General features: G+C 31.3%; 1 protein-coding gene and 1 long non-coding RNA gene across 3 annotated transcripts; one reads left to right on the forward strand and one right to left on the reverse strand.

Moving 5' to 3' along the window:
* Positions 1-6,055: 6,055 nt before the first annotated feature.
* Positions 6,056-27,004, reverse strand: LOC145970960 (uncharacterized). 2 transcript variants are annotated; one of them, XR_014438697.1, is made up of 4 exons: positions 26,750-27,004; positions 21,242-21,337; positions 11,920-12,276; positions 6,056-6,490 (listed from the first exon to the last, which is right to left on the reverse strand). It is a non-coding gene; the product is annotated as an uncharacterized LOC145970960 (long non-coding RNA). The 2 variants fall into 2 exon arrangements; XR_014438696.1 differs by lacking the exon at positions 6,056-6,490 and having other exon boundaries at positions 11,796-12,276.
* LOC145970950 (uncharacterized) lies at positions 15,569-22,637 on the forward strand. Its single transcript, XM_083098042.1, has 2 exons — positions 15,569-17,294; positions 21,068-22,637. Exons 1-2 carry the CDS (start codon positions 16,070-16,072, stop codon positions 21,325-21,327), a joined length of 1,485 nt encoding a protein of 494 aa, XP_082954168.1. The 5' UTR covers positions 15,569-16,069; the 3' UTR covers positions 21,328-22,637.
* Positions 27,005-27,313: the final 309 nt, after the last annotated feature.

The following is a 27,313-nucleotide window of genomic DNA, read 5'->3' on the forward strand; positions in this document are numbered from 1 at the left end:
AAGGAGCGTTAAACCGGAACGTCGCGAGAAGGGAGAAAAGAAAAGAAGGGGAAAAAAAGGGAGAAACGCGTTGACCCGCGCGCGCGCGAGCGAGGAAAGAACATATCGAGACGTAAATCAGCTGATAATTAAAATTAGCGAGGGATTCGCGCTAAACGGCCCGGTTACATTTATCCGTCCGCGGTTCTTTGATGAGCTTTCCCGAGAACGCGCGCCTCGGTTAACCTCCTCCGGCGCTCTGTCGGTTTTTCGGCATTCGCGCGGTCTACAGTTTACGCATATCCGTTGTCGCTTCCCTTTGATGTTACTTCGGCCTTCCGCCGCTTTTTCGCCTCTTCTTCTTAACGCGAGATGTTCCTACGACGGACGCGCTTCCTCTTCCTCGAGCACGTGGGAAGCGACGTGGCGAACTCTTTTGGCTCTCGATCCGGCCTCGTACGGATTTCATTTGAATTATCGATTCGATGCTATTAAAACTTTTACGCAACTTTGAAGAAATCTATTTAAAGATATTAAAGACAAAAAGAGTTATTTTGTTATCATAAAGTGTGTTTTCTACACCAATTTTGCGTATTATTGTATCTGAACGTCACATTTGTGTAAGGCATTTCGTTTTTCTAGGTTTATAAACTAAGGATATAAAGGCTGAAAAACAAACATCAAAGAATTGAAAAAGTTTAAAATCTGAGATAAAAATAGAAACCTGGTCATCATTAGTAAAAATTCAAAAAATTAATAAATCAAATCATATATGTAAAAGTCCAACTAAAATTTAAAAGTTCGTGAAATTATTTAAGAATTTAAGATCTTAGAATAGCAAAGATGCAACAACCACAAAATTTCAAAGTTTGCAAAATTAAGCATTCTAGATTAAAGAAAAACAAAATTATAAAGAATATGTAATTATACTCTCTAAAAGTGAATCAGTGTATTATCACTGTAATCAGTGCTGTACTTATAACTGTTTGTAATCAGTGAAAGTAGTATATATACTACTTACACTAGACTGAATCAGTGTATTATCACTGAAAAACAGTAAACACTCACTGATTACAAACAGTTATAAGTACAGCACTGATTACAGTGATAATACACTGATTCACTTTTAGAGAGTACAAAAATAAAAATTTAAATAAAAAGTTTATAAATTTAAAACTTGTTACAATCTTTTTTACAATTTTTAAATAGAACGATATATTTTTGAAATAAATGTTTTTGAATAGAAAAAATTGCAAAACCATCGTATGCATTGGAATTTGAAAATGCGAGTGATATCGAATATTTAAACTAATGGAATTCGTTGCCGATTTTATCGTGTGTTAATAGGATTGCCTCACATTTCTAGGCGTAGTTCTTTCGAATGATTTTTGTTGACGTGATCACCTTATTCATACGAATACTTTAACCACTTGACAAAAATGTTCTCAAGTTGACGATTGAGAATTGTCGCTGGTTATAGAAGCGTCTTTGAAATTTTACGAGCGAGTCAGAATCATGACGATATTTTCGGGGATCGTATCGGCGAACGATTTAATGTCGAGACTCATAAAACCTAACACTAAAATATACGATATACTGATGAAAGCAGCTAGTGAAATTAGTGAAGAATCTTTCATTTCGAAAATAAATTAGTGAATATTTATTTACAGTAATTAGCATGTTATTTTTATTTGGGGTTTCGCAAAGTTAATCGAAATCTGCACGGAGTCTAATTTTTGTCACGATAATATTTTACAGTTATTGCTCCAATAAGGAAATTATTTGAGCATGTCATTTTTATTCGAAAGACGATTATCAAAACTTCCGATCGTGTCATTTTGATGGATTTACTTATCGATCGGGAGTTCGTTGACCAGATCGCTCGTCAAGGTGAGATAAAGGGGCGAAGTCATTGACACGAGGCTTTAATTGCCAAATTTAGTGCAAGAGAAATAGAAAAATATTTGCGAAAGTTCTCCTGGCCTGTATATGCATTTCTCGAAATTTTAATCGGACTTCGACCCGACTTTGACCTTCGCCGCAATGAATTCTGTGGTTATTCTGCAACTGCACCTGTATCGTTATCAATAAAACAAATGATCGTTACACGCGTCTCGAGAATTATTTTTCTTTCCGATCGAAAGCAGTTTCCGCACGTGTGTCTCCGAATTTTGTAGTTATTTTTCTATAATCTATCACTAACAATTTGTTTAACGAATTGTAAAAAAAATATATAAATAGAATTTTCACGCAGAAAAAGACAAGATAAAAATTTTATATTTATCTATACTGAGAAAAAAATTGTAAACTTGACTAAATACGTTCAGTTAATTATTATTTTGTTAATTGAAATATTTAAATATTTAAGTTGTAAGATATCATCTTAAATGATTTAATATATTTTAATATATTTAATAATTGCAACATTTAAGTTTTTAATTTAAATACTTAAATATTTCAATTAAAAAGATAATAATTAGTTGAACATATTTAATCAAGTCCACAATCTTTTTTCTCAGTGTAGAATTGCAAGCTTTCTACAATCGACAAAATATTAAATAATATATATATAATAAAGATTAATAGTTATATAACATATTACATACTATATTATAATAAGAGATAATGAATGTTATTAGTCTTTAATTTCGATAGAAACATAAATTTGCATTCGCATTCATTTAGAATTTTGGTTTCCTGCAAAATCTTTCTTCTGTTGCTTCATACATAAAACTGAATATAAATATTACGAAACGAGATAAGATAAGGAGATAAGATTCAAAAGAATATCGAATCAGATGTCGAAACTACAAATAATCTTCGACTTAACATTCTTCGTCACGTTTTCGCATTTAAAGTTTTAAGTCTTTCCAGATGCTTGATACTTCCTCGAACGCTTCTTTTCTTCAGACTGACCATAAGTTGCTATAAGGTAAAGAATATTGCTGACAAGAAAACGAAAAGTGTTCATCTTTTGAGATCATTATTTTTTATGACGACAATCTGCTATGCCGAAATAAATGTGCAGTGTTAAAAATCTTATGCTACTTTTATCATTACGTTTTCAAGACAGATACAGATTATACAATATATAAGATATGTGTATGTTACTCCTAATTTATAAGTACTTTAAATTTTTCTTATACAATCTAATTACACAATAACATCATTTTCTACTCTCTAAAAGTGAATCAGTGTATTATCACTGAAAAACAGTAAATAGTCACTTATTACAGCAGTTATAAGTACAGCACTGTAAATCAGTGATATTTTATTGAAAGAATCAGTTAATAATTTTGACTGTTTCAATCAGTAATATTTCTCAATATTAGTAATATTTCTTTCGTTATTGTCAGTAATATTAAACTACAATTCATCTCTCTATCTGTTTCATATAAACTTAAAAATTTTATTTATATTTACTAAATATTTATTATTAAAAAATTTTATTTTATTTATATTACATGCATATTGAACTTGTTATTTTAAATAGATAACGAACGAATAATTTTCATTAAGTCGCCAGACATTTATTTGTCCGACTTATAAAGATCGATTTAATATCTGAAGCCTCTCTATTGAGATTGTATCAAAAATTAAATCGAAGTAATACTTCTAATTTTAAATGTCGCTCTTTGCAAACTTTATATAATTCTTATGACTAAAATTAAATACGAGAGAGATAGCGATCGTAGCGGTAAACGAACGAACTAGCGATTACTGGTTTTACAGTAAAATTTAGTGGGTTTACAGTGAATTTTATTTTAACTTACCATAATCAGTGAGATATAAGATAAAATAACAAACAAGTAAGCGTTTCCACTGAAGATCAGTAAAATACTCACTGATTCTCAGTGAAATCTTATTTTACTGTTTAAATTAGTGATATTTTCACTGATTCACTGTTAGAGAGTAATTTCATAATTTCGTAATTGTGCATAATTGTCTTATAAAAGAATCAATTAATTAATAAATATTATTCTAGAAATTTATTTGTCATGTTATATGTAAAAAGAAAACTAAAAAGATTTCTTTTGTGCAATCAATATTTCTTATAAGCCTAAATAAGCTTAATTAAATTAAACCAGATATGGCATATAATTATACTGCCCGTTAATTCAATACAGATAATTCTGCTTATCTCTCTCCCTCTCTTTATTACTCTTTATTATATGAGTATATTCTATACTATTTATGTATATGAGAGCATGATATTATTATATCGATGCAATTTTTATAATACAATAAAAAATTCAAATTACTAAATAAAATTTTACGAATAAAGTATTATGAAATAAAGTTTCAGAGTGGAAATGTGAATACGAAAAAAAATTGCTTGCGAAGTTACATATGAAATAACATACAATTGTTTAGGTAACAAAACGGAAAATCTTGATGGAACTATCGATAAGACGACTAGTACTGAGATAATATTATCATCAGCTTATATTATGTAAACGCGCGAATCTATTGACATGCAAATTACAGTTACACGTCACCGGTGAGAAAAAAAGACCGTCGCTCGTTGTTAATCATCGGAAGTGAAATATGTCATAAAAGTGCAAATGGGGGACGAAATCCGGATATCGAAAGGCGGCGAAAAGAAAATGAACCCGAGAGGATACGTTGCAACTAAGCGTGCTACCTGTTATACCAAGGTCACGTGGAAGATTCAATATTGATTCAGAAAATATACGAAATCTGTCGGCGAGAGCAGGTCGTTGCCGGGACAGGGAGAGCTCGGTGCACGGTGTTTTTATTTAGTCTGGCATAAAGCGTTTAAGGATTCAAACTATGGGGTGCGGTGTATATCACTGTCGATGATTTCTAATGGATCGTTAAAAATTTTTTGAAAGCTCTTTTACCATTTAAAAAGTCAAACATTGAAGAGAGTTATCAAATCTCGAACATCTAAAGATATGAAGATATAAGAATCAGTAAATTCGAGTCTAATCTCTAAAGAGTTTCTATAAAACAAAATGGCTGGCAAAACTAAGAATTAAAGACTTAGAACATTTTAGAATACAAAAATTGACAGTGCATCTCAAGAAACTAAAATTGCATTACTCCAAAATGCATAGATTTGTTAACTATAGAACTCAATAATAAATCGAAAAAAACAAGTATTTTATCATGCATTTAAAGATAAATTAAATAAGATAAATTAAAAAATTGAAATTTATATGGAACATTAAAAATCTAGATATAAAGAAAAATATGATATATATTTAAAAATTTTATACATAATTAAAAAAATTTGATTTTCTTGATTTGATTTTTGACATAAGGTGTCATAGATGAAATAATTCTGATTTAGAGACCTCGTACGACATATTTGAAAAGCTACTGTCTATTGGTACATCGATAATATGAAATGTGTAAGATTAGTAATTACAATGTAAGCTGCAGGAGACCACATTATCGACTGAAAAAGAAACTGTTTCATTGACTGTAGCTCAAAGCAGCTTCCTTCTGCTCTTTCGGCTGCAGGCATCTCATCGTTTCACGATATCGATGTACAATAAAATAGAAAATACTAACGCATTTCTCTTTCCAAAATTGTACAATCATGTGATATATTTTCTTTTAAAATGCATTTGTAATAATTTTTTTAATATCATGTTTTTCTATTTTTGTTTTCTAAAGTTTGAAAATACATAATGCATTTTTATTTCTAAGCATCTATTATTGAGAATTTATATATACACACGATATATTTTAAAATTATTCTCATTATAATACTTTTTATTTATTTAATTAATTTGAATTTGATGGTTTTAAATAAATATAATGTTAATAATAAATGTGTGTGTATTTTCGATTTATATATTAAATATAAAAAAGTTTCGAACAAAAGTTTTGAATATAAATTGAACACTAATATAAATATATAATAAAATTTTATATCCTCCAATACATATATAATTCCAAATAGACTCTAATAAAGAATTATTTCTTATTTTCAAATAATTTAAATAAAATAGATAAATAGAACAAACAAATTATAATTGATTCAAATTAAGATATATATTAATTAAACACATAATCTCATGTAGAAAAATGATACGGTATCAAAAAAATATCTGTTCTTGCTTTTGTTCTTTTGTTTGTCGATATTTGTTCGGTCTCTTTGTATATTTTCGATACTCCTATGCGTTTTTGCCGCTTTCTTATCAATATTTAATATGTAAGAAGAACGGGAACAATTAAAAACTCATACAAAGAAGTGCCGAGCAAATATGAGTGCAATGTAAGACAAGGAGAGATACTTTTTTTGGTATCGACCACTCACTCCTTTCTGGTCTCAGACAGATGGTTCACGTCCGATTGCTCGTAACGATACTCTGTCCTGTAAACACTGCGTTGATGGAGAAGAATTGTCCGCGTTTTATGTGAGCCGAAGCATATCTTATGCGAGAAAGTCGGTCTTAAGATCTTCGACTTGCGGTGACCGTTTGAAGGTGGACGAAAGAGTTGAGATTTATATCTTCCGGTTCATTGCGAAAGATTCCTGGAAGATGCGTTCTAATATGAAACTAATTGTAATTAATTTCACAGACGAGCGCGGGATCCATGAAAATCGATCATTTGTTCAGAAATTGATTATTTGCTAAGTAATGCTAATTTCAGCTAAAAAAATTAAAGAAGTTTTTTATTTAAATTTAATAATATAGTTTTTATTAATGAAATCCACTTCTATATATAATAATAAACATAAATGAATTAATTACATTTATTGGGTGTGAATAAGTATTAGGATGTTGGGTTGTGGAAAATTAGATTGCAAATCAACGTCAATGATTCGTGAGGCAAAGCCGCGTTGTATTTATCGTGCTATTCCGGTAGCTTGAGCCTTCTAACAAACGATCGTTAATGTTTAACGAGGCTGTTAAGTTTCGAGGCGGCAAGATGGCCGCAGCTGTAACGCTTTAAGTTCCATTTGATTGTGTATAAGAAAAGATCCAATAATTTTTCACCTCACATTTGTAATCGTACGATTGTAACAATTATCATTGCTATACATTCTGATTGTCACAGTTTATAATAAATATATAATCGTATGGTGTTTGACACATAGTTAACTTTTCCAAGAATATATGTATATTAATATATGTATATTAATATATGTATATTAATATATGTATTCAAATATGTATAATATAAAAGTTTTATATATGACACAATATAAATAATTTATATAGCAATGTTATATTTTTTATTTAAATATTTTACATGATAAAAGAGAGATTTTAAATATGTTAATTAGTATAGATTTTATTAAAATGACAGAAATACTCTCTACCATATGATAAGAATAATTCTGTTTTCACCTAATATTTTATCTCGTAAAAAAATATCTTTCGCCTTGAATACATCCGCGAGAGGACCTGTTTTGCGTCGATGAAAGAAAAAAAAGAGATAACACAGGAAAAAGCACGAAGACTGTATGGAACGTCGGAGAGGTCGTGTCGGAACAACCCCCTACGGTAGTCAAGATCTAAACAGTAAAACACGGGATTAAGTGGGGTACACACACGTTACGTAAACAACCGAGCTCTACGGGGGTGCAGCCACGAATAGTGAAAAATCTCGACGCATTTTTAAGGCATCGCTAGATATAGTCTAATTCCATATAAATCACTTCGTAAAGATAACAAATATGAAAGATGAATCTCTGACGTCGCTCGTTTCCTCATGCATTGCATAGGGGATATTGATAACAATGTATTTTCTAAGTAGATTGCATTCAAGTCTTTCTCTTCTTTTTTAACAAGAATTTAACTGCGATAATTAAAAGTTAACGCATACGATTAAATCTCAACGACATATATCATTAATCATGCTGCATCTCATATTTTTACGATAGAAATTACTCTTCAATGTAGAGATTTTATAAATTCAAAGAGAAAAGAATAATTGTCTTTTATATCTTGATAATCTTGCATATAATATAAAAATTAGTTTATATTATTGTTTAATCTAACATTAATTAAATCACATTTATTGGAATCTAGATTTAACATAATTATTATGTTAAAAAGATTTCTTAATTATAAATACCCAATTTTTTAACAATAAATATTAATTGAAAATAAATACAAAAGTTTTCTTTCTAGTTATTTTTTAAAAAAATTTGCATTCTGGAATTTTCACAACACGTCTGTTCCATTTTCCTCAACCGCCATAATTTTTCGATTTCTACGGTCCATCCTCAACGCACAGTATCTGGATAGTGTTTCTTTTGCGTAAGATCGCGGCTCGATAGTGGAATACCGAGATCGAAGAGGAGGGAAGACTAGCTCTCAAAATAAGACACGTTGATCCGGCCATGCTGGTTATTTCGGAAAGCGCAGGGTTCTTCTTCTATGCGCGCGAATTTCTGTCGAAAATCGCGATGTTGCACCGTAATTAATCGTATCTACTTTAGCAACACCTTAAAAAGTTTTTATTACTCGATAGTGAGATTTTGATTAGGAATAAGATTTATTTTTTTTCGATAGAATTTTTTATTTCTATAGAAAATGAAATTAGATAATATTATGGTATTTATTTATTTATATCTTTATTCCACAAGTCTAAAAATTTTGTTAGTATTTGTGTTTAAATAACAATGTCTAATTTTTTAATTAATAGTTAGCTCTATTTAACTCTTTTTAATTAATAGTTAGTTCTAGTTAACACTCTAGTGAATCTAAAAATTATAAATAATTTTTAAATTTATATTAACTTTCAAAGTAAATAAGTGGTAAAAAATAATAATTTTTAATAATTTTAATTTTATTTTATGTATACTTAAAAATTATAATAAAAATAATTTTTAAATTTAGATAAAATTAAAATTATCAAAAATTATTATTTATTATTTTTTACTTTTATTTACTTTGAAAGTTGAGATTGTGATTTAATTATAAGAATACTTAAATTACTAACTAGAATTAATTATAAGAATATTTAACTTACTAAAAATAACAATTATAAGAATATGTAACTTACGAACTTAATTTACGTATTTAATGATTTATGAATGAATGAACTCACGCGTTAGAATACACAAATTTCTAAATCCTTATTCTCGATCTTACTTTACGATATAAGGCATAGAACTTCCGAAAATTAGCCTTAACGACCATTAACTAACCATTATTAACTAACCATTAACCATTAACCTAAGCAAACTTAGGAATTCTGAACGAGCGGGCAAGGATAGAAGGACAGATTTTGTGATTTTACGAAAATGCGAAAAATCATTTCATTAGTCATGGCATATAATTTCCGAGGCGAGGTCGAGAGAGGCAACGGGAACTATAAATACAACAGTTTCGCTCGATCGTTTGTCGGAGTTATTGTCGCGGAGAGAAACCCGCTCGTTCGCTCGCACGGATCTCCTGCCCGTCGTTGCAGCAGCAGCCTCCGCGCTTGCGGAGAACACGTGAAGCTCCGGAACCGGAGCGACGGCCACCCAAGCCGCCATCAGACGTGCCGACGAGATTCTCTGTTTACACGATGCCGTAATTTTATACCGTCACCGTCGATCGTGGCCGCTGCGCCGCCGCCTCATGAACCCTCTTCTCGTCTTTTAGCGCGCATCCAATACGCGTGTAGTCCGCGTGTCGGCTTTTCGAGTACGTTTTAGTCATTCACAAATGCACCTGTTGACGGTTTCGTCTTACCGCACGCCTCCGAAAATTTTGTTCGGAACCGTCACTAATTTGCTACATTGTTTGTTGTCGTATCAGTTTGCTTCCACATTATTTATTTATGTTTATAATCCAAACGTACTTTTAAAATAACAGAATATATATATGCGACTTTTAAAATATAAAGTCATGACACTAGAATCGATAATTTTTTAAAGAAAGACAGTTAACACATGGAATTAAGAAATAATTAAATCGCGTTAATATACCGGTGAAAAATTATTTCTTTCAATTCCTTCTTTTCAAGTTGAAAATTTGCAAGACAAGGAAATAACGGCATTTTGTAATCGCTCTCAAAAGTGCAGCCGAAGTAATTAAAAAGACCGCCCTCATGCCACGTACGTATATAAATGTGCGGAAGACGCCCGGCCATAATCTCTGATTCCGGTCTGCGGTTTTCCTACGAACACATGTGCAACCGACACAGGTTTTCCTAGGGTGGTCCCGGTTTTTTTTTTCGTCAAGCGCTTTTATCTTTAACAAAACATCCACGACCCTCGCAATAAAATCGCTCAATTGTTTATAATTGCTTACATCGCTTATCAATATTTAGATAAAAAATACCGACAATATAATTATATTGCACTTTCTTGTTATTATTGTGTTTATTTATTTGTTATGATATTTAATTAATGAATAAATAAATAAATACAAGCGTGTGATAAGTTACACATTAATCTTTTCTATAATATTAGAGTCTGCATACAAATATTTGATTGCCACCCGAGATGCGGCACGCATCTTCCCACTTTTTTCTAGTTTTTATGGCAGAAGCTAATTACTTTCCCTCAAGAAGAAGCACTTGAAGCTGTCGCAGAAAATGTCAGGGGAGGGCTCGAAAATAGTAAAACGGTAAACAGGCAGTACCACTATCTACGAGGGTTGCCCTCGGTTTGAAGGAGCCAGAAGGAAGAGAGGAGCAATCGTTACAAGGACCAAAGCACTCGACTTTCAACCCTTAAGACACGAATCCCGTTACAACGTACGCTTCACTGATTTTAAGGAATGTTCACTTAAAGATTTAAATGTGATATTCTATGATTATTTAATTTAAATGTAATATTTTACGATTATAACACAAATTTTTGTTCTTTTCATAAATTTTTCCTCGCTTTTTTATATTAAAGGAAAGAGTGGAGTTTCCGTCATGCACTGGTATTATTTAATCTTGAGAGAGAGAGGACTGCTGAATATTTGTATCATATTGAAAAAAAGAATTTTCTCTTTTGTAACTTTTGGATTCGGAAAAATTTACATACGACGTCAGTAAAATTAGGTATTTAATCCTAATTAGAATAAATGAGAGTCAAATAAACAGATGGATGACGTAGATCGCGAGGAGAACCGGCGCAGAGAGGAAGTATGAAAACAGAGACAAGATGGCCACGTTGCTCCTCTTTCGTCAGCTCGTTTGCTCCAAGGCAAATAAACTCCTCCTGAGAATTCGTGGTCTACAACATCCACCGCGTGGCCTAACATTCTTAGTCACCATTTTTCTAATGTCTAATTTAACCGATAACGAATAAATTAGTGACAAAATAGATCTATTTATTTCCTATCTCTTGTTTCAAATGATACAAAAAAAAAAAGGAATAATTGCGCAACTTTTTCTGAAAATTAATATCTATCATATTGATAGGATCAAATAAAAGAACCATCGATTTTTCTCACAGTTATGAATCACCTAGCAAACATGATGACGTCTCAATAACGTTTTAATGACGTATAATCATTAATACCTCATTGAGACGTTTTTAGATGTTATCATGTTTGCTGGGCAGTTAAATAAAATTTCCTAAATAAAAAATCAATTGTATCCTTTTGGAAATCATAATAGCAAATGCTGAAAGAATTACGTTATCAGATACAAGCAGAGAATATTAAAAAATCTGATTATTAAAAAATTTAGGAAAAGAGTAAGAAAATTTCCAAAAATTTAGAAATTTTTCTTCCAAAAAATTAAATGAATATTATTCTTTTTTTCAAATTCAATGTTATTGAGACTCAATGAAAAATCAAGAAAATAAAATTTTTAAAGAGCATCTAATGTATAAAAAATTTATATGTATATATTTCAAAGTATTTTAAAGGAATTAAAATTATTATTTTTGTCTTCCATAGATCTGTACGCTATTTCTACAAGTCGTATGTAATCATTATTACATTATAAGTAATTATAATTGTAAACAAATCTTACAGAAATTAATTTATCCAAATAGTTTTCAAAATTAATTAGCATTACGTTTTTTCAGCGGATGCACTATTTTTTCCTCGATGGGATCTCAGAGCGAACTCTTGTAATTTACGAGCAAAATTTCTTTTACGACCTCTCGAAAGAGAGAGAGTGCCATCCTTTCGAGACCAGTCTCTCAAGGATCGCAATAAACTTAAGCACGTGGAACGGGGCACCGTGATAACGCATGAACTCTTTCTTTCTATCGTTGCTGGTTATTCGACACTCGGTCACGTGTGAAGTCGAATAAACATCTCTTCTCGATTGAAGCTTCGATCACTGAGATCGTCCTTTTGGTATCGAGTGTTGATTGCTTGGCAAGTATCGTTAAAAGGCATACGAAGATCTTTATGCGCAGCAGCACGCCTGAAAATCATTTTTTACACTCGCAATACGTCGAAAATTATAATTACACTTGGAATCAAATCGAAAAGACAGTATATCAATTCATTATTCAATGTTTCATGTGTAAGAAAAAGTATGATATAGTAATCTATTTATGATTGTCCATGAATTGTGCAAGATTTAAATATCCATTGATTGTCCACTAAATATTTAAATTTTGCATATATTATTTATTTATTTATTGTTCTTAATCCATGCCTTACGGCTTTGGATGGACTTCCAGTCTTACAGAGCTTTACAAGTTTTGTATTCATTAACGTATAAAATATAAAATATAAAATGTGATATAATATATAAAATTAAAATAGAAATAGAAATAGAATAAAATATAATATATAAAGTGTATAGAGTGTAAGGTGTAAGTTATACAGTACTTGAATGGAATAAAATAAAATCTAAATCTAAAATTTAAAATCTAAAATCTAAAATCTAAAATCTAGACTTTAGCGTAACAGGCGGGGAAAGTAATATGAGATACTATAAAATAAAATAAAATAAGATAAGATAAAATTGAATTAAATTAAATTAAACAAAATAAAATCAAAATCAAAATCAAAAATAAAAATAAAAATAAAAATATAATGAAAATAACGTTGCGAATAAGAAAACATAAATTTTGCATATATAAATATTAAGGTATTTAATACAGTAAATATAGTTCTCTCTTGACAATTATTAATTTGATAACATAATGTTTTATAAAAATTATTAGGTGTACAAAACGCTCCCCAAAATATTGTATATGCGTTCAATTATGTAATATCTATTATACAATGAGAGCATATATTTAATTAATAATTCAATATAATACAATTTTTAATTCTTTAAAGTTTAAAAGAATTTTAAAGACAGATATCCTTTTACTTTTCAAGATTGAAAATATAAATTAAAGAAAAAAATTTGAATATATTCTTAAATCAAATATATACTAATAATTATATGAAAAATTAAAAAAAAAAGTTAAATAATTTTTAGTTTATGGATAGATTTGCAAGATTTTTAATTAATAAGCTTATTATTATTAAATGTCTAAATAAGATGCATGATTAAATTTTACTCACAATTAATACTCATTTAATTAGAAGAAAAATGGAGATATACTTTTATCAACTTATTTAATATTAACAAAATCGCAAATTAGAGAAGAAATTTAAAAATCTCGTTTAATGCATGCTCCATACATGTAAAAAATTAATTTTTTTCTGAAACTTCAAATTTAATATATGAATCTTGTCCTTTCGATAAAAATATCGATAAAAAAATCTGACTTCCAAATTGAATTAAATAATCTTTTCTTAACAATAATAGTAATATTTTCTAAATTAAAAAAAAATTCATAAAAAACAAAGGTAATGAAATCGTTCAATTCTTCGAAAAAAGTTTGCTTTGCTGAAAAAAAATTGCATTTTGCGACGAGCCTTCGCCGTGAGGAAAATACGTAAGGCGGTTCTCTGAACGGGCGGAGCTAACCAACAGCATCCTGTTGGTTAAGAGATGGACCAATTGCTTCTCTTCATCTTCTTCATCATTTGCATCCGCAGCTGTGCATCGCGGTTCCGAAGACGGATACATTACTCAGCGTACACGCAGATAGCAAAATCTTTCAAGGTGATACTCCCATGTATAATTTTCGAGTAAACTAAGTACGAGTTGCTTGTGTAAAGAATAACAATGAGTGCTTATATTGCGTGAATCTTGTGGAAATTTTCACTTACAAATATAATTGACTTAACAAGAAAATATATTACATTTTTATATGAAAACAAATTTTACAAATTTTATGTAATTATGAGCGTATATTTGATAAATATTAATAAAGCGATAAATGCATATGCAACATTTTGGAAATTGCAACATTTGAAATTAATGTATTCTACAGTATATTCTATTTTTCGTCTATTTCCATTCAATTTGGAATTCTGATTTTTTCTTGACAAAACCTTATTACTTCTTAAGAGAGATAGAGTGCAATTGCAAAATCATATGGCAAAGCTATTTATTTTTATGTTCCGTTTTTTCTCAAAACTGATTTGATATAATAATAACGAATCATTTTTTTACACCTTTTTTTATATATTTGATTACAATTTAATCGATGTTTTTTGCTGAGTAAGTTCTTTCTGAATTTGTGTTATGATTGGAATAAAGTTAACTTTTCTGGCAATTTTAAATGTAACTTTTGATAAAATATTTTTTTTTAACCGAATAAAATCTTTCTCTCTCATAGTTTATTTATTTCTGAATAAAATAAAAATAATAATAACAATTGAACGGTTCGCGAAAAAAAGATATATAAGATAAAAAAATTTGATTTCAGGGGAATACGTCTTAAGATTTTAACGCTATTCTTACATATTTAACATTTTTTTAAATATTTAGATATATGCAAAAATTATTTTATATTATGTATAACTATTTTATATAGTTTAGAAAAAATTATTAATTTTTTTGAAATAAAAATAATTTGGATGGTTTAATCATTTTCAGACGCAAAAAATAGAATTTTAAAAAAAAGTATAAATAAATAGACTAAAATTTTCTAATATAAAATTTTATAATGTAACATTTATCAAACAATTTCATGCTTTATAAATCCACTTTAAACATCCGTTCTCTGTATGCACTTCTAAAATTGAATAAAAAAATGTTTCGCCTCAATTGCATTTCATCGAAGTGTCAAAATATTTAAATCATGCATCTTGGATATCTATCTGTATTTACTAACGCGAAAACATATCTTATCCACACTTGTCATTTTATGCAACTAGGAAAAGTAAAGCTTCATAGACCAATATAAATATTTAGAAATGTTTCAAATTTGCGAGATGTCCTTCAGAGATATCTCTTAAACATTTTCCAAACTTTTTCCACATTCATAAATCACATTTCATGGGGGTTTTACAAGTATTTTTTTAGTCATATATGTACTTTTCCCACTCTGCCTCAATAAATGAGTATCTTACTCTATCTTCCTCTTACAACATCAACGATAATTGCAGACTTCCTATAAAACGCAATGAGCCATATGATGGCATACACCACCGACGGATGAATCCAAATAACGCCATTACGCAATCCACTTCCCCATAATCCCGCGACGACGAGGAAGACGTTGGAGAGTCGCGATGATGCGAAAGCAGTTCGAGACGCCATTGGTCACAGCATCTGGCTTTCATCCGAAACATCGGCGTGCGACCAATCCCAGTCTCGTGTTCTCGTCTTCGTCGTCACGCCTACGAGAGAGACGCTCGTCTCGACGCTGTCATGCTGCGATCAACGTCATCCGCGGGCGAGATTCCGCTCTCGTGCCGAGCGGTCGAACAGCAGTCATCCGAAAACACTTAGCGGCGCATCTCACAGCGACTCCGTAAGCCATAGGCCGTCACTCCGAGAAGCGAGTCTAAATAATTGACCCCTCCGCGGCGGAATCACGCAAACAATTTACATCTGATAGTGTAAATATCCGCAACCTCGGAGTCGCGTTTATCGGTGGCGGCGAAGGTCCCGCGGGTTCGTTGCTCCGCGAGAGAAAAATAACCAAGTTCTAATCGCTTCGATTTCGATTTTCGCGCAAGATCAACCGTGATTTATAACAATCGCATTGTTTCGTGCAACCTTCGTGATACCCCTGTGCGAATCGCCGCAAATCACATAGTGCATTTGTTCGTTGAATCGTTCGGAAACGTCGCTCGCCGAGATATGCTCGTCACGGCTGAACTTTGACGATCGTCGATCGTTAAAGAACCAAGACTCGATGGACCAGAGCGTAATCGTGCCGTCGATGCCGCGCGACGCCGAAAGTGTGCGGCTGGCCATGAAGAACGAGACCGACTCCGGTCTGCGTCAACAGGAGCAGACGGTCGTCGTGCATCCAAATTCCACGGTGGCCGCACGATCGGCGCTTCTGCCGATGAGCGCGAGTAGTCTGCCTCAGGAAACGAATCTGGAGCCGCTGATGTGCAATCCTACGAGCAACGAGATACCCAGGAAACCCGGCACTCGTCGCCAAGAGAAACCTCCGTATTCGTACATCGCGCTGATCGTGATGGCCATCCAGTCGAGTCCGGGGAAGAGGCTGACCTTGTCGGAGATCTACTCGTTTCTACAGCAGCGTTTCCCCTTCTTCCGGGGCACTTATCAGGGTTGGAAGAACTCGGTGCGTCACAATCTCAGCCTGAACGAGTGTTTCATCAAGCTACCCAAGGGCCTGGGTAGGCCCGGGAAGGGTCACTACTGGACCATCGATCCATCCACCGAGTACATGTTCGAAGAGGGTAGCTTTCGGCGACGGCCGCGCGGCTTTCGACGCAAGTGTCAAGCCCTGAAGCCGCAGTACCCGCAATACTACTCGGGCGCCGGCCCCGTCGGCGTGCAAACACCTGGTCCGTACGAGAATCTGGCCGGCGGTCCAGGTGGAATCGAGTACGCCAACGGTTACCAGAATCAATATCAGAATTACCAGGAATACGCCATGTACGCGCCGAGCGCGGCGGTGTCCGCCGATTGGGCGTATCCGGAAGGACACACGACGTACAAGTCGGGGCCGCCGATAGCCGAGGTGACCTACAAGACCACCGAGGTCACATACAAGACTGGCAGCGAATCGACACCATCGGTTTACAGGAACGGCGAACTAGTGACGTTCAAGAGCGAGCCTGCCTTCGGCGCCAGGAGCCAGGATCAGCTGACGACCTATCGGCCGCCGACCGACGGTTTCCCGACGGTGAAAGATCACCATCAGCAGCACCACACAACCGAATATAAAGACGAGACAATGATGAGCAACTATTCCAAGTGCTCGACACCCACGACTCAAGCACCTGGACAGGATTATTATGTCGGTTACGGTCTCGCTGGGGTCAACAATACCGGTGTCAATATCACCATGCAACCTATGCAGGAGCAACCGGGTGGTAATAGCAGTCCTATAACCAATGTTAGTTCGCCGCACAGTGGATGCCAGACCCCTGCGGATCACGGTGAGTAGGAATACTTTTCTTTCTTTCCCGCCGAAAGGATATGTGTATGCTTTTTTTTAAATTATGTTATTTATTTTTGTTTTTGTTATTTATTAATTATGTTATTTATTTTTTTTAATTTATTAACGCGTTAAATAATTACGTTATTTTATCAAATATGATAATTCGTCGCAAATCGCAATAAATTCGAGTAATTTTCAAAATATTTTTTGTTATGATACATAAAAAAAGTACACACATTATATTCTATATATTCTTAATTTCTCAATAGTCTCACTATGTTTAATTTTTCAATATTTCTGTTCAGTGAATATCACGCATATAAAAGATTTATAAAATGTCAAAAATTTATAAAAATCATTTTTAAAATTTTCTAATGATATAAATACAATGAAATGCAATAGGAAAGAAAATTAGACTAATGATAAAATCTAATCTAGAAATGTCAAGTGTAAAGGAAATTTATGAACATGTGAGAATTAAATATAATAATTCGCGACAATACGATTTTAGTTGGAAATAGATTTAAAGCTTGTCAAAAAGTTTAAACTGCGAACTTGATAGAAAATATGATATCATAGAACAATGGACGAGAAATGCAACGAGATACCACATTTACGAATTATGAGCTCTCTTTGCGTCGCGAGGATGACATTGATGGCTCGCGTCATTTAGGGGCCATCTGGAAAATTGGAGACAGTTTACGATCTTTCAGGCGCCGTGTCCTGCAAAGTGAAACCATGGTGCGACTATTCTTTCAAACCTTCCATCCTTTATAATAATAAAAAAATTATAGATAGACAAGTCAAAGCTTGATCCTCAGAATATTCATTTATCGGCAAAAAAAGTAATTTTTTTTAAAAGAATATAATTCTCTCATTCGATTTAATTCATATTTTTATTATCCAATTCAAAATTGCCTGTCTTATATTTTAACAGATATAAAATTAATTTATATATATGCTTATATTATGTATATTTTAATAGATATTAATTTTGAGAATTAAACAAAAATATTATATTAACTTTTAATTTTATTTTTCTGAAATTATAAAAGTAATGCTAATAATCAATATATAATATTATATTCGTATTAAAGTTATATCTGCAAATAAGATATTACAACAAATTTTGAATAATAATTTATCTTTACATAATGCATGTTAAAACAGAAGTATGTATGACATATAACGTGATCAGGCAATTTAGATTGATATAATGATAAAAAGACTAATCGCTAGAGAAAATAGGAATGGATAGATATAAAGTAATTATGACGATTTAAATCATAGCTGACAGAAAGAATTAACCGAAGTGACATTCCTGTCACGCCCATGCGACGCTTTTCGAGATCATAACTTGTACCCTGTAACTTAACACATGTAACTCGCCATAAGACGGAGGCGTCAAGGCGTTTCCTTTTCTCGTGAGATTAATTTAGCCAGCACTGTATCTGACAACGCGATAATAAAATGCTCGTTAACACACCATGCTTTATGGTAACGATAACGAAACAGTCGATAGATTCGATGTGAGTAAAAAAATTATACCGAATTTGATCTACAATATCTTATTTGCAATCTATGCATCTATAGCACAGATCTATAAATATATATATATATATATATATATATATATATATATAATATATATAATATATATTTTCTTAGATTTGAATCATCAGTGTTGATGTTTAATATTGAAAATGCAATTCTGTAATAATTTGATAATTATTTGATAATGATGATCTCATAAAAATAATAATTATTTACTCTCGAGGTTGAGGAAGATGGGCGTAAAATGCAATTTTTCATCTCTCAAACGTAGTCGCGTGCTAACAAGTGCGTGCTCGAATCATTTATCGCATAAATATTTATCAGAGGCATAAACGAGATGATTTAATTCGGCCTTAACCCTATAGAGAATGAAGCATCGTAATATTTACGGCGCTAACTTTACCAAAGCATATCGATCCACAAATTGTTCACTTAAACTCTTTATTGCCCGTTTTACTCGTTAAACTCTTTTTTATTTAATCTTAAACTTTGATAATTAAATCTCAAATAAAGTTGTGGGTACGAAAAGCTAATAGATATTATACTTTAATGGAGAAAAATTGTAGCGTTATTTCTCCCAAAATTATTATTATAATTTTAAATAAATCAATAAATTTAATTAATTAATTAATTAATTAAATCAATCAATCAATTTCTGTTGAATGTCTTGTTAATTTAAGACTTAAATATTTCATATTCTAAATATATTTTATATTGATAATTAAGTAAGTATAATGCTACAATTTAGCATGAAATATTAAATTTGAGTATAGAGTAAAGGTCGAAATATTCACCAGCGTATTTTTCATTTCTACAAATATCTCGGTTTGCGAACAGTCTAATCTCGATTAAGGAGAGTAAATCTCTTGCTCCTGTATCTCGATACAACGTGGATCGACAGGAGATAAACGTCGCCACCCACGCTTTCTCCATCGCAGATTTCTTCTTCTTGTTCGTCTTCCGTCAGTCAGTGGAGTGTAAACGAGATCGATCCGTGCAGACGCCACGGTAGGCTCGCCTTTTTACTCTTCTTACCCACCACGCTCTACGTATATTTCTGGAGCGCGATCTCTTTACTCCGAACTATGGCCTGTTGTGCCGGTATTCCGGTCAGGAGCGGACTCGTGTGCTCCTTGAAAGCCAGCATCTTCGCGTTCGCGTGAAGAAAAAAAAAGAAGAAATGGCGCGAGCAGACACACACACACACACACACACACACACAGATACACGCACGATCGAACGCGGAGAGCATTTGGACCTACGAGAGGGATTTTGACTGACAGGAGCGCCATCGGACCACCCACGAAGTCGTTTCAAGACTCGCGACGTCGCGCTTCCGAATCAAGAAAACTGGCTCATCTTCAAGTCGGAACGACGCAACGTAATTTTAATGTCTCACGTGGCACCGGAAAACTTTGCGAGTTAAAATAACGGAAATGTTACGAAAAGATTAGCAATATTTGCTCGACGATAAATATTTGAAACAATAACCTTGCTGAAAGTCTTGAAAAGAGATGAGCAAATCCGTAATTCGCATATGAATACGAGAAGTAAAAATTGATAGGAGGATATAAGAAAGAAGTGGAAAAAAAAACAGAACAAAATCGAAACATGAGTGAAGTGGCTGCTTGAGAAGAAGCTACTTGAGAACTGCCGGAGATTTATGCCTAACCCAAGTACCAATTTCTATCGTGAGATCTTTCGTTCCTTTCCATCGCGTGCGATCTTAAGTAATAATGTTGGAGTGAAAAATCTCATCCGTATATATAAAATGTTTAAAAATTGAAGTCAAATATTTTTACATCTCTAGTTAAAACGATAGAAAAGAGCTCGTGCAAGTATATATCAAGACAACACTTCAGATATCTAGCTGTTCTTGAATCATTGATAACCAAAAATAATGAATCTTTATGCGCGTTTTAACTTAATCTTAATTTTAAGTGAATTTTAATTTATAATATGAAATATCTGCTTCTTCTTTTTAAGTTTTATATCAAAAATTGCGCAAAATTATTAGAAAATAATAATTAATATGTTTTTATTTAAAAATTTTATTAAAAAGTTTTATTAAAAAATAATAATTAATATATTTTTATTAAGAAAAAATTAAAGAAATTTTTCAGATACTTTGCGAGATACTCTTGTGAAAAGTATCTCTTGTGAAAGATGCATAGTTTTGAAATAATTAATAATTTGTCAAATTTGTTTATATTTCAGGCATAAAAATGCAGTGCAGTTCTAGTTCGAGTTCAAATAGTTCTGGCGGTGGCATCATTGACCGTAAACCATCCTACTTTGCGCATCCCGGAGGATCTGTAGCCTTGAGCTCTTTGAGCTCGCTGGGCTCGTTAAATCTAAGCAACATCGGCGGTCTAAGTATATCCAACATACCTGGTGCAGTTTCGACGAATATCCACCATGCATCGACACCACCGCCCGCGACAATGTATTACGATCAGATCAAGTACAGCATGTGAAGACGTTTCCCTGAAACAAATGATATAACTTCGCAAAATTAAGTTCCAAATTTTTTTAAACGCTGTAAAGTGCTTCATATTTTTACGGTAAAAAATTGTTAGCAAATCTTAAATTATATCTGCTATTTGCATTCCGATATTATCTGAAAATATAATAATACACAGAATTATATACTATAACTTCGCAAAATTAAGTTCCAAATTTTTTTAAACGCTGTAAAGTGCTTCATATTTTTACGGTAAACAAAAAATTGTTAGCAAATCTTAAATTATATCTGCTATTTGCATTCCGATATTATCTGGAAATATAATAATACACAGAATTATATACTAAATGTGCAAAAAGACAGTGTATTGTTAAATAATGCGATTGAATGAATCTGAAGCCAGTACTCGTACTAAGGCCACTCTTCAAGCTTTTGAATATTTTTGTCATTTTTTTTTTAAATTTTCATATCAATAAGTGAGAATTAATAATTAGTAATTTTTTGGTATAAGCTAAAATTACAAAAATTTTAACATTGATTTGCTTTACTTAGAATTTGAAAACAGTGACTTGTATACAGTTCTAAAAGTGAATTGTTCAAGATTTCTTCATATTCAATGAAATACGAAAAGATTTTGAATATTTATGAATTTTATAATTTATAAATTAGTAATAAAAAGGGAAAAGAATTCTTGATTTGCAGTTGCGGGCGTGAATATAAGTAATGTAAGTAAAAATGTAAAATATAGTTGCGTAAAAAATGATCACACGACCGATCGTGGCTCAAGAATGCGTAGTGGAGGCGCATCGAGAGATACGTCCGCTTTAAAAAAACGTTGATGCATCTCGACCATATCCTATTTATATTTATAATCCATCAGTCGATGTAATTAATTTAAATCTAGAGCGGAGAAACAAAGTCTGTAGAATTAAATAACGTTTGCTAAGAAAATTCTCTGTTGATTTCTTTGTCGCGCACGATTTTCTATCCCAATAATCTGAATCAGTATATTTTGCCTGATTAAGTGATGTAACTCTTTTTAGAGCAACTCTTTTTAAAGCTTTAATAAAAGATTTCTGTTAAATTTTCAGAGATATTAATACTGTTTTGATGCCAGATGATGCAATGATCCATACCGGATGATACAATTAAACAGTCCTACATCATTTACGTCATAATGGTTTTGCGGTAGCGATAACAGTTTTGTTGATACTGCGAAAGATTCCTTTCAGAATTACTTCGCCCCGACTAACAAATTCCCCAATATATACGTAGTCATCAGACAGTTTGGAGACGTATCGTCATCGCATGACGGATAAACTCGATGACGCAATCCTTAAAACTTTGCACAAGTTTCTTCTCTTATCTTTGATATTGTTAAAAAAATTTTTAAACTGTATTAGAGTGACAAATAAATTTTATTAGCATTCTAAAATTGAGATTAAATAAATATTGCGGATGGGAAAGATATACTTACAAAATAAATATCAAGAGTTTGCCGAGTATAAAAGCTACAAAAACTTAAATTTACATATATCGAATTCAAAAAATAATATGATGTCGAAATGCATTTTTGTAAACGAACAGGATGCATATCGCAAGCGACAGATTCAGCAACGTGCTGCTGTTAAAAACACTACTGCGTGCCACACGTTGTTGGAAGGGCATGTTTGCCCGCCATAAAAGTGACGGCGGCGGAAGGCTTCTTTTTCGGCTTTTTTAGCCGACGATCCTTATTCGAGCAACATCATGGAGACAAGTCCGTGTCTTGTTGCGTCACGTGTTCAGATACATACCGGCTTTGTCATTCTTTAGAAAAATCGCGTCTGCGATATAAAGCATAGGGAGACGCTTCCCCTTCTCGCGGAAACGCGATTCGACAATCGATCCTGTCAGCTCCCGAAATAGTGCTGACATCCCGCTGATCTTAGAACGTTATCGCGCAGTTGGAGGAAACGAATCGAAAGAAGGATTCCTAGGTAAATTTTCTGATAGAGCAAAATTAAAACGTTTCCATTCTACGTTTTTTTTATTTCTGGTAATGCGAAATTTCGTATATAAATGTAAAATAATAAATTAATTCTTTGCAATTACATGATATGTGACCATGGAGAGATCATTTATACGCTACATTATGCATATATTTATAATTTACATTAATATATTATAAATTTTTAGTTACTGTTTCGCTTTTGAAAAATCGTACATAAGTATAATCAATAATGAAAATAATCAGGAACATCTCTTTCTCATTTATAGTAATGTAAATATATACTTTTAATCTAAAATAATATATTATTTCAGTTCATGAATATGTTCGATAATTTATATAAATTATCTAAAATATTACCTGCGATTTTTAAGAGGAATAATAAATAAAAGAAAGAAAAGAATCATACTTCGTAGCTATCTTCCTTTATAAAAGGAAAGCTTATATTTTGAATTTGAAATATTCTTTTTTTTTTTAGGAAAAATATTGAAATTTTTAGATAAATACATTTCTGCACCTATAAAAAAAATTATTATTTTTGCAATAACGGAAAAACTATTTTAACGCGATTTTATATCAAATAAATAGAATAACACTTCGCGATTTTTAAAGTGATTTCGTGATTGAATTTTATCGAAAATTTTTTAACTATCGAAAGCGAATAAAATAGCACGAAAGAATTCTTACGAACGAACGTCGCAAGCGGAATGTATGTACGTTAAGCTGACGAATGCATACACGAGGTGCAAGAAGAGTCACTCAACGATGTTGCAGACAGCTTCCACGCTGTTTTGGTATTCGTATTACTCTAAGATGATGTTAGTTTCATCGGGGTGGAAGTTAAGCGTGCGAAGCAAGAAATACTTTAATTCTTTTCAGTCAAAAATAGAAATTTTGATTAATATGTTTGGAAAGCTTAAATAAAAGTATGTATTAAATAGTGATAACGTTTATAGTTTTGTCTTTAATTTACTTAGCTAATTTTATTTAAAACTATAAGAAAATATCTTATTTTATTTAAATAAATATCATAAATGTATGGAAAATTAGAAAAGAAGTTTTTTTCTCTTAATATTTCATGAAAATCGAAATAATAAAAGTAAATTAAAAAATATATATGACTTTTATTCTCAATTTAATATTCAAAGGATTTAAATAGAATTATAAAAAAATATATGAATCTCTTATATAATTATATAAAAAATTACATAAATATTAACTCAATAACCTGAGTAATAATTTGTACATTTTTAATAATATATATTGTAGTAATAATATATAAAGGATTCAATTAAATATATTTATATTTTTCTGCTTTACTTTTGAAAAATTCCGAGGGAAATTTTGGCATTCTATAACATCTCAAACAATATTTCATTGACAAATACTTTCATGTGTGTTAAGGAAAATTTCTATATGCAATTATATATCAAATTAAACAAGTGATAATAAAAATGATAAGAAGTGCAAGGAAGTCATACAAGGTAAGTCTCTCAAGATTTACTCTCTTATGGTTCAAGTACCAACACTCGTGTCAAGCTTCTTGTTGAAGAGAACATATAGAGATATCCTAAGAGTTTACACACATACATGTTTAACACGAATTCGTACATGAACAAAAATGTTCAAAATCTCAAGTAAAAAATAATCCTGATACATCTTTTCTCGTATCTTAGTATTTCAGAAGTTGTGATATGTAATAACAGAATTGCACAAATTTTGTTTGTGTATGCTTGTACTTGTCATGGCAAGTAAGTGAATTTTTAAAGTAGCATTGATCCAAAAATCGAATAGTTCAAGAAGCTTATGCGAGCAAAAGTAGAAAAAAAGAGAGAGAAAAAGAAAAAGAGGGGAAGGGAGAGAAAGAAAGACGAGAAACGGACGAGGAGAATATAACGAAGAACAGGATTCCGTAGGAAGGGGTTCGCTCTAAAATAATAAACTGATCCACGATGCGGGAAAATTAGACCAGAACAAGAACAGACTAGCGATTTATTCTATGCAGACGTCTAGATAAGAAATGGAAAACTATATTGTTATCCAGAGATAAAAAAGAGATAAAAAGAGATAAAAAAGATTACGATACCATATAACCCAAAATCGGCGTTTGCTTTAAAATAAAATGTATATATTGACTTGCATGTCCGAATAAATACAATTACAGATGTGTGTTTGAAAAGTACGTTAAAAAATTGTATGTATATATATGTTTAATATAAATATGTGTAATATATTAATTAAATTATATATTTATATATATAATTACTTGCTACATTTCTAATTAAAATTAATTATTTAATTATAACGTGTAGCATTTTTAAATTTTTATTTATGCATGTTCAATAAATTGTTAACACTCACAAAAATTAGAAGCTAATTGTAAAATAATATATTGCATATATATCGCTGTATTATTTATTAATTTAATTAATAGAACAGCAACTTTTCTGCTTCTGTTCACATAAGCTCCTTAAATTATTCGATTTTTGAATCAATGTTATTTCAAAAATTCGCTTACTTGCGATGACAAATGCAAACATACAAATGTGTGCAACTCTATATTAGCATCAGTTATTTACTCAAAATAATTATTAATATTGAAAATTTGGATAAATTGTAAAAATGATATTATTTTTTATATATAAAGATTATATATTATATATAAGTAATAAAAAAAATGTACTGCATTTACCAAATTATAAAATAAAGAAACAGTTTTTATTATCAGTAGGTAAAATAAAATCTCGTTCTATATATCAAAGAAAACATCAATCAAATATTATTATTATTTTATTTTCTTTATATCAAAGAAAACCACTTTCATATATTTTGGAGGCTGGAGATAATTGAAAAGCATATACATATGGCCGATTGTTGATAATATTGCAATAACAACATATAAATCGGCTTAGATCCAATCTATGAAATATAAATTGCTCATTACATTAAATAATCACGAAATATTATTTAATGTAAAAAAGCATTTTAATTCGAGGAGGTATTACTTTAATATATCGAAATAAAAAATAAATAGTATCAGACTTTTAAACTTTAAAGATTTATAGTCATATTGCAAATATTCAATTTTAATTTTACTTTCTATTATGTACAGCTAAATTCTCAGCTCTATTACAAATATGATTATAAATACTAACCTTACTTATATTAAATATTACTAAAGTATAAAATTTGTTCAATACACAATTTTTTTCGGTTCTCGATTTTCGTTATTGTTTATATAATATAAAATTTTATATAATATAATGATATATAATGTTATTATAATATAATTATATAATATAATAATATATAATATTGTTTATGTAATATTGCTGATATAATATTATAATCATTATAATATAAAAAAATCAAGATTTACCATTACATGATTATGAGTGCATAAATTCAATTTCCGTTTCAATTAATACAAAAATCTTATACGTACCAATTATACAATCCTATTTATTGTCATTGTTGCAGATTGTTACGGATGAATGCAATGGTTATTTTCGCGTGTCCACAGCATCCAAATCAAAGATCAGCGAATTTCCTTCGTTTTTTCGATCACCACTTCTTCAATCACAAGAATTCGCGTCGTTAATGATGCAACTTTCGAAATACACTGGACTTCGCGTTACAAACTATTTTGAATCGTTCAATTAGGATGATAAAAATGACAGAGATTTTTTTGACCGATTATTCAAACTTTCAAAGTGTCTGTGACGTCAAATGATCCTAAAGCCGGGTCTACATTGGTCGTATCGTAAGGTTGTAAGGCCGTAGTCGTAAGAAATTGACCAATCACAGTTGATTATTCTCCTGAACTTCAACTGGGATTGGTCAATTTTTTACGACTACGACCTTACAACCTTACGATACGACCAATGTAGATCCGGCTTAAGGGGATCCTAAAGTGACTTTTTTACCGATATAACATTATATTTCTTTTGTACCGAAATCTTTTTATTAATTGCACAGAATAGTAAATGCTTCTCCACGATTAAAGTAC

The sequence above is a fragment of the Camponotus vicinus genome, unplaced genomic scaffold, assembly GCF_025532165.1.
Source record: "Camponotus vicinus isolate PSW18456_S1 unplaced genomic scaffold, iyCamVici1.0 SCAF_4, whole genome shotgun sequence".
NCBI lineage: Eukaryota > Metazoa > Arthropoda > Insecta > Hymenoptera > Formicidae > Camponotus > Camponotus vicinus.

What these genes read in the sequence shown, in the direction of transcription:
- LOC145970950 (XM_083098042.1), top strand. Translation starts at nt 16,070, where the DNA reads ATGGACCAGAGCGTAATCGTGCCGTCGATGCCGCGCGACGCCGAAAGT. An exon ending in CCAGACCCCTGCGGATCACG is followed by an intron (nt 17,295 to 21,067) that starts GTGAGTAGGAAT and finishes TTTATATTTCAG; the next exon opens with GCATAAAAATGCAGTGCAGT.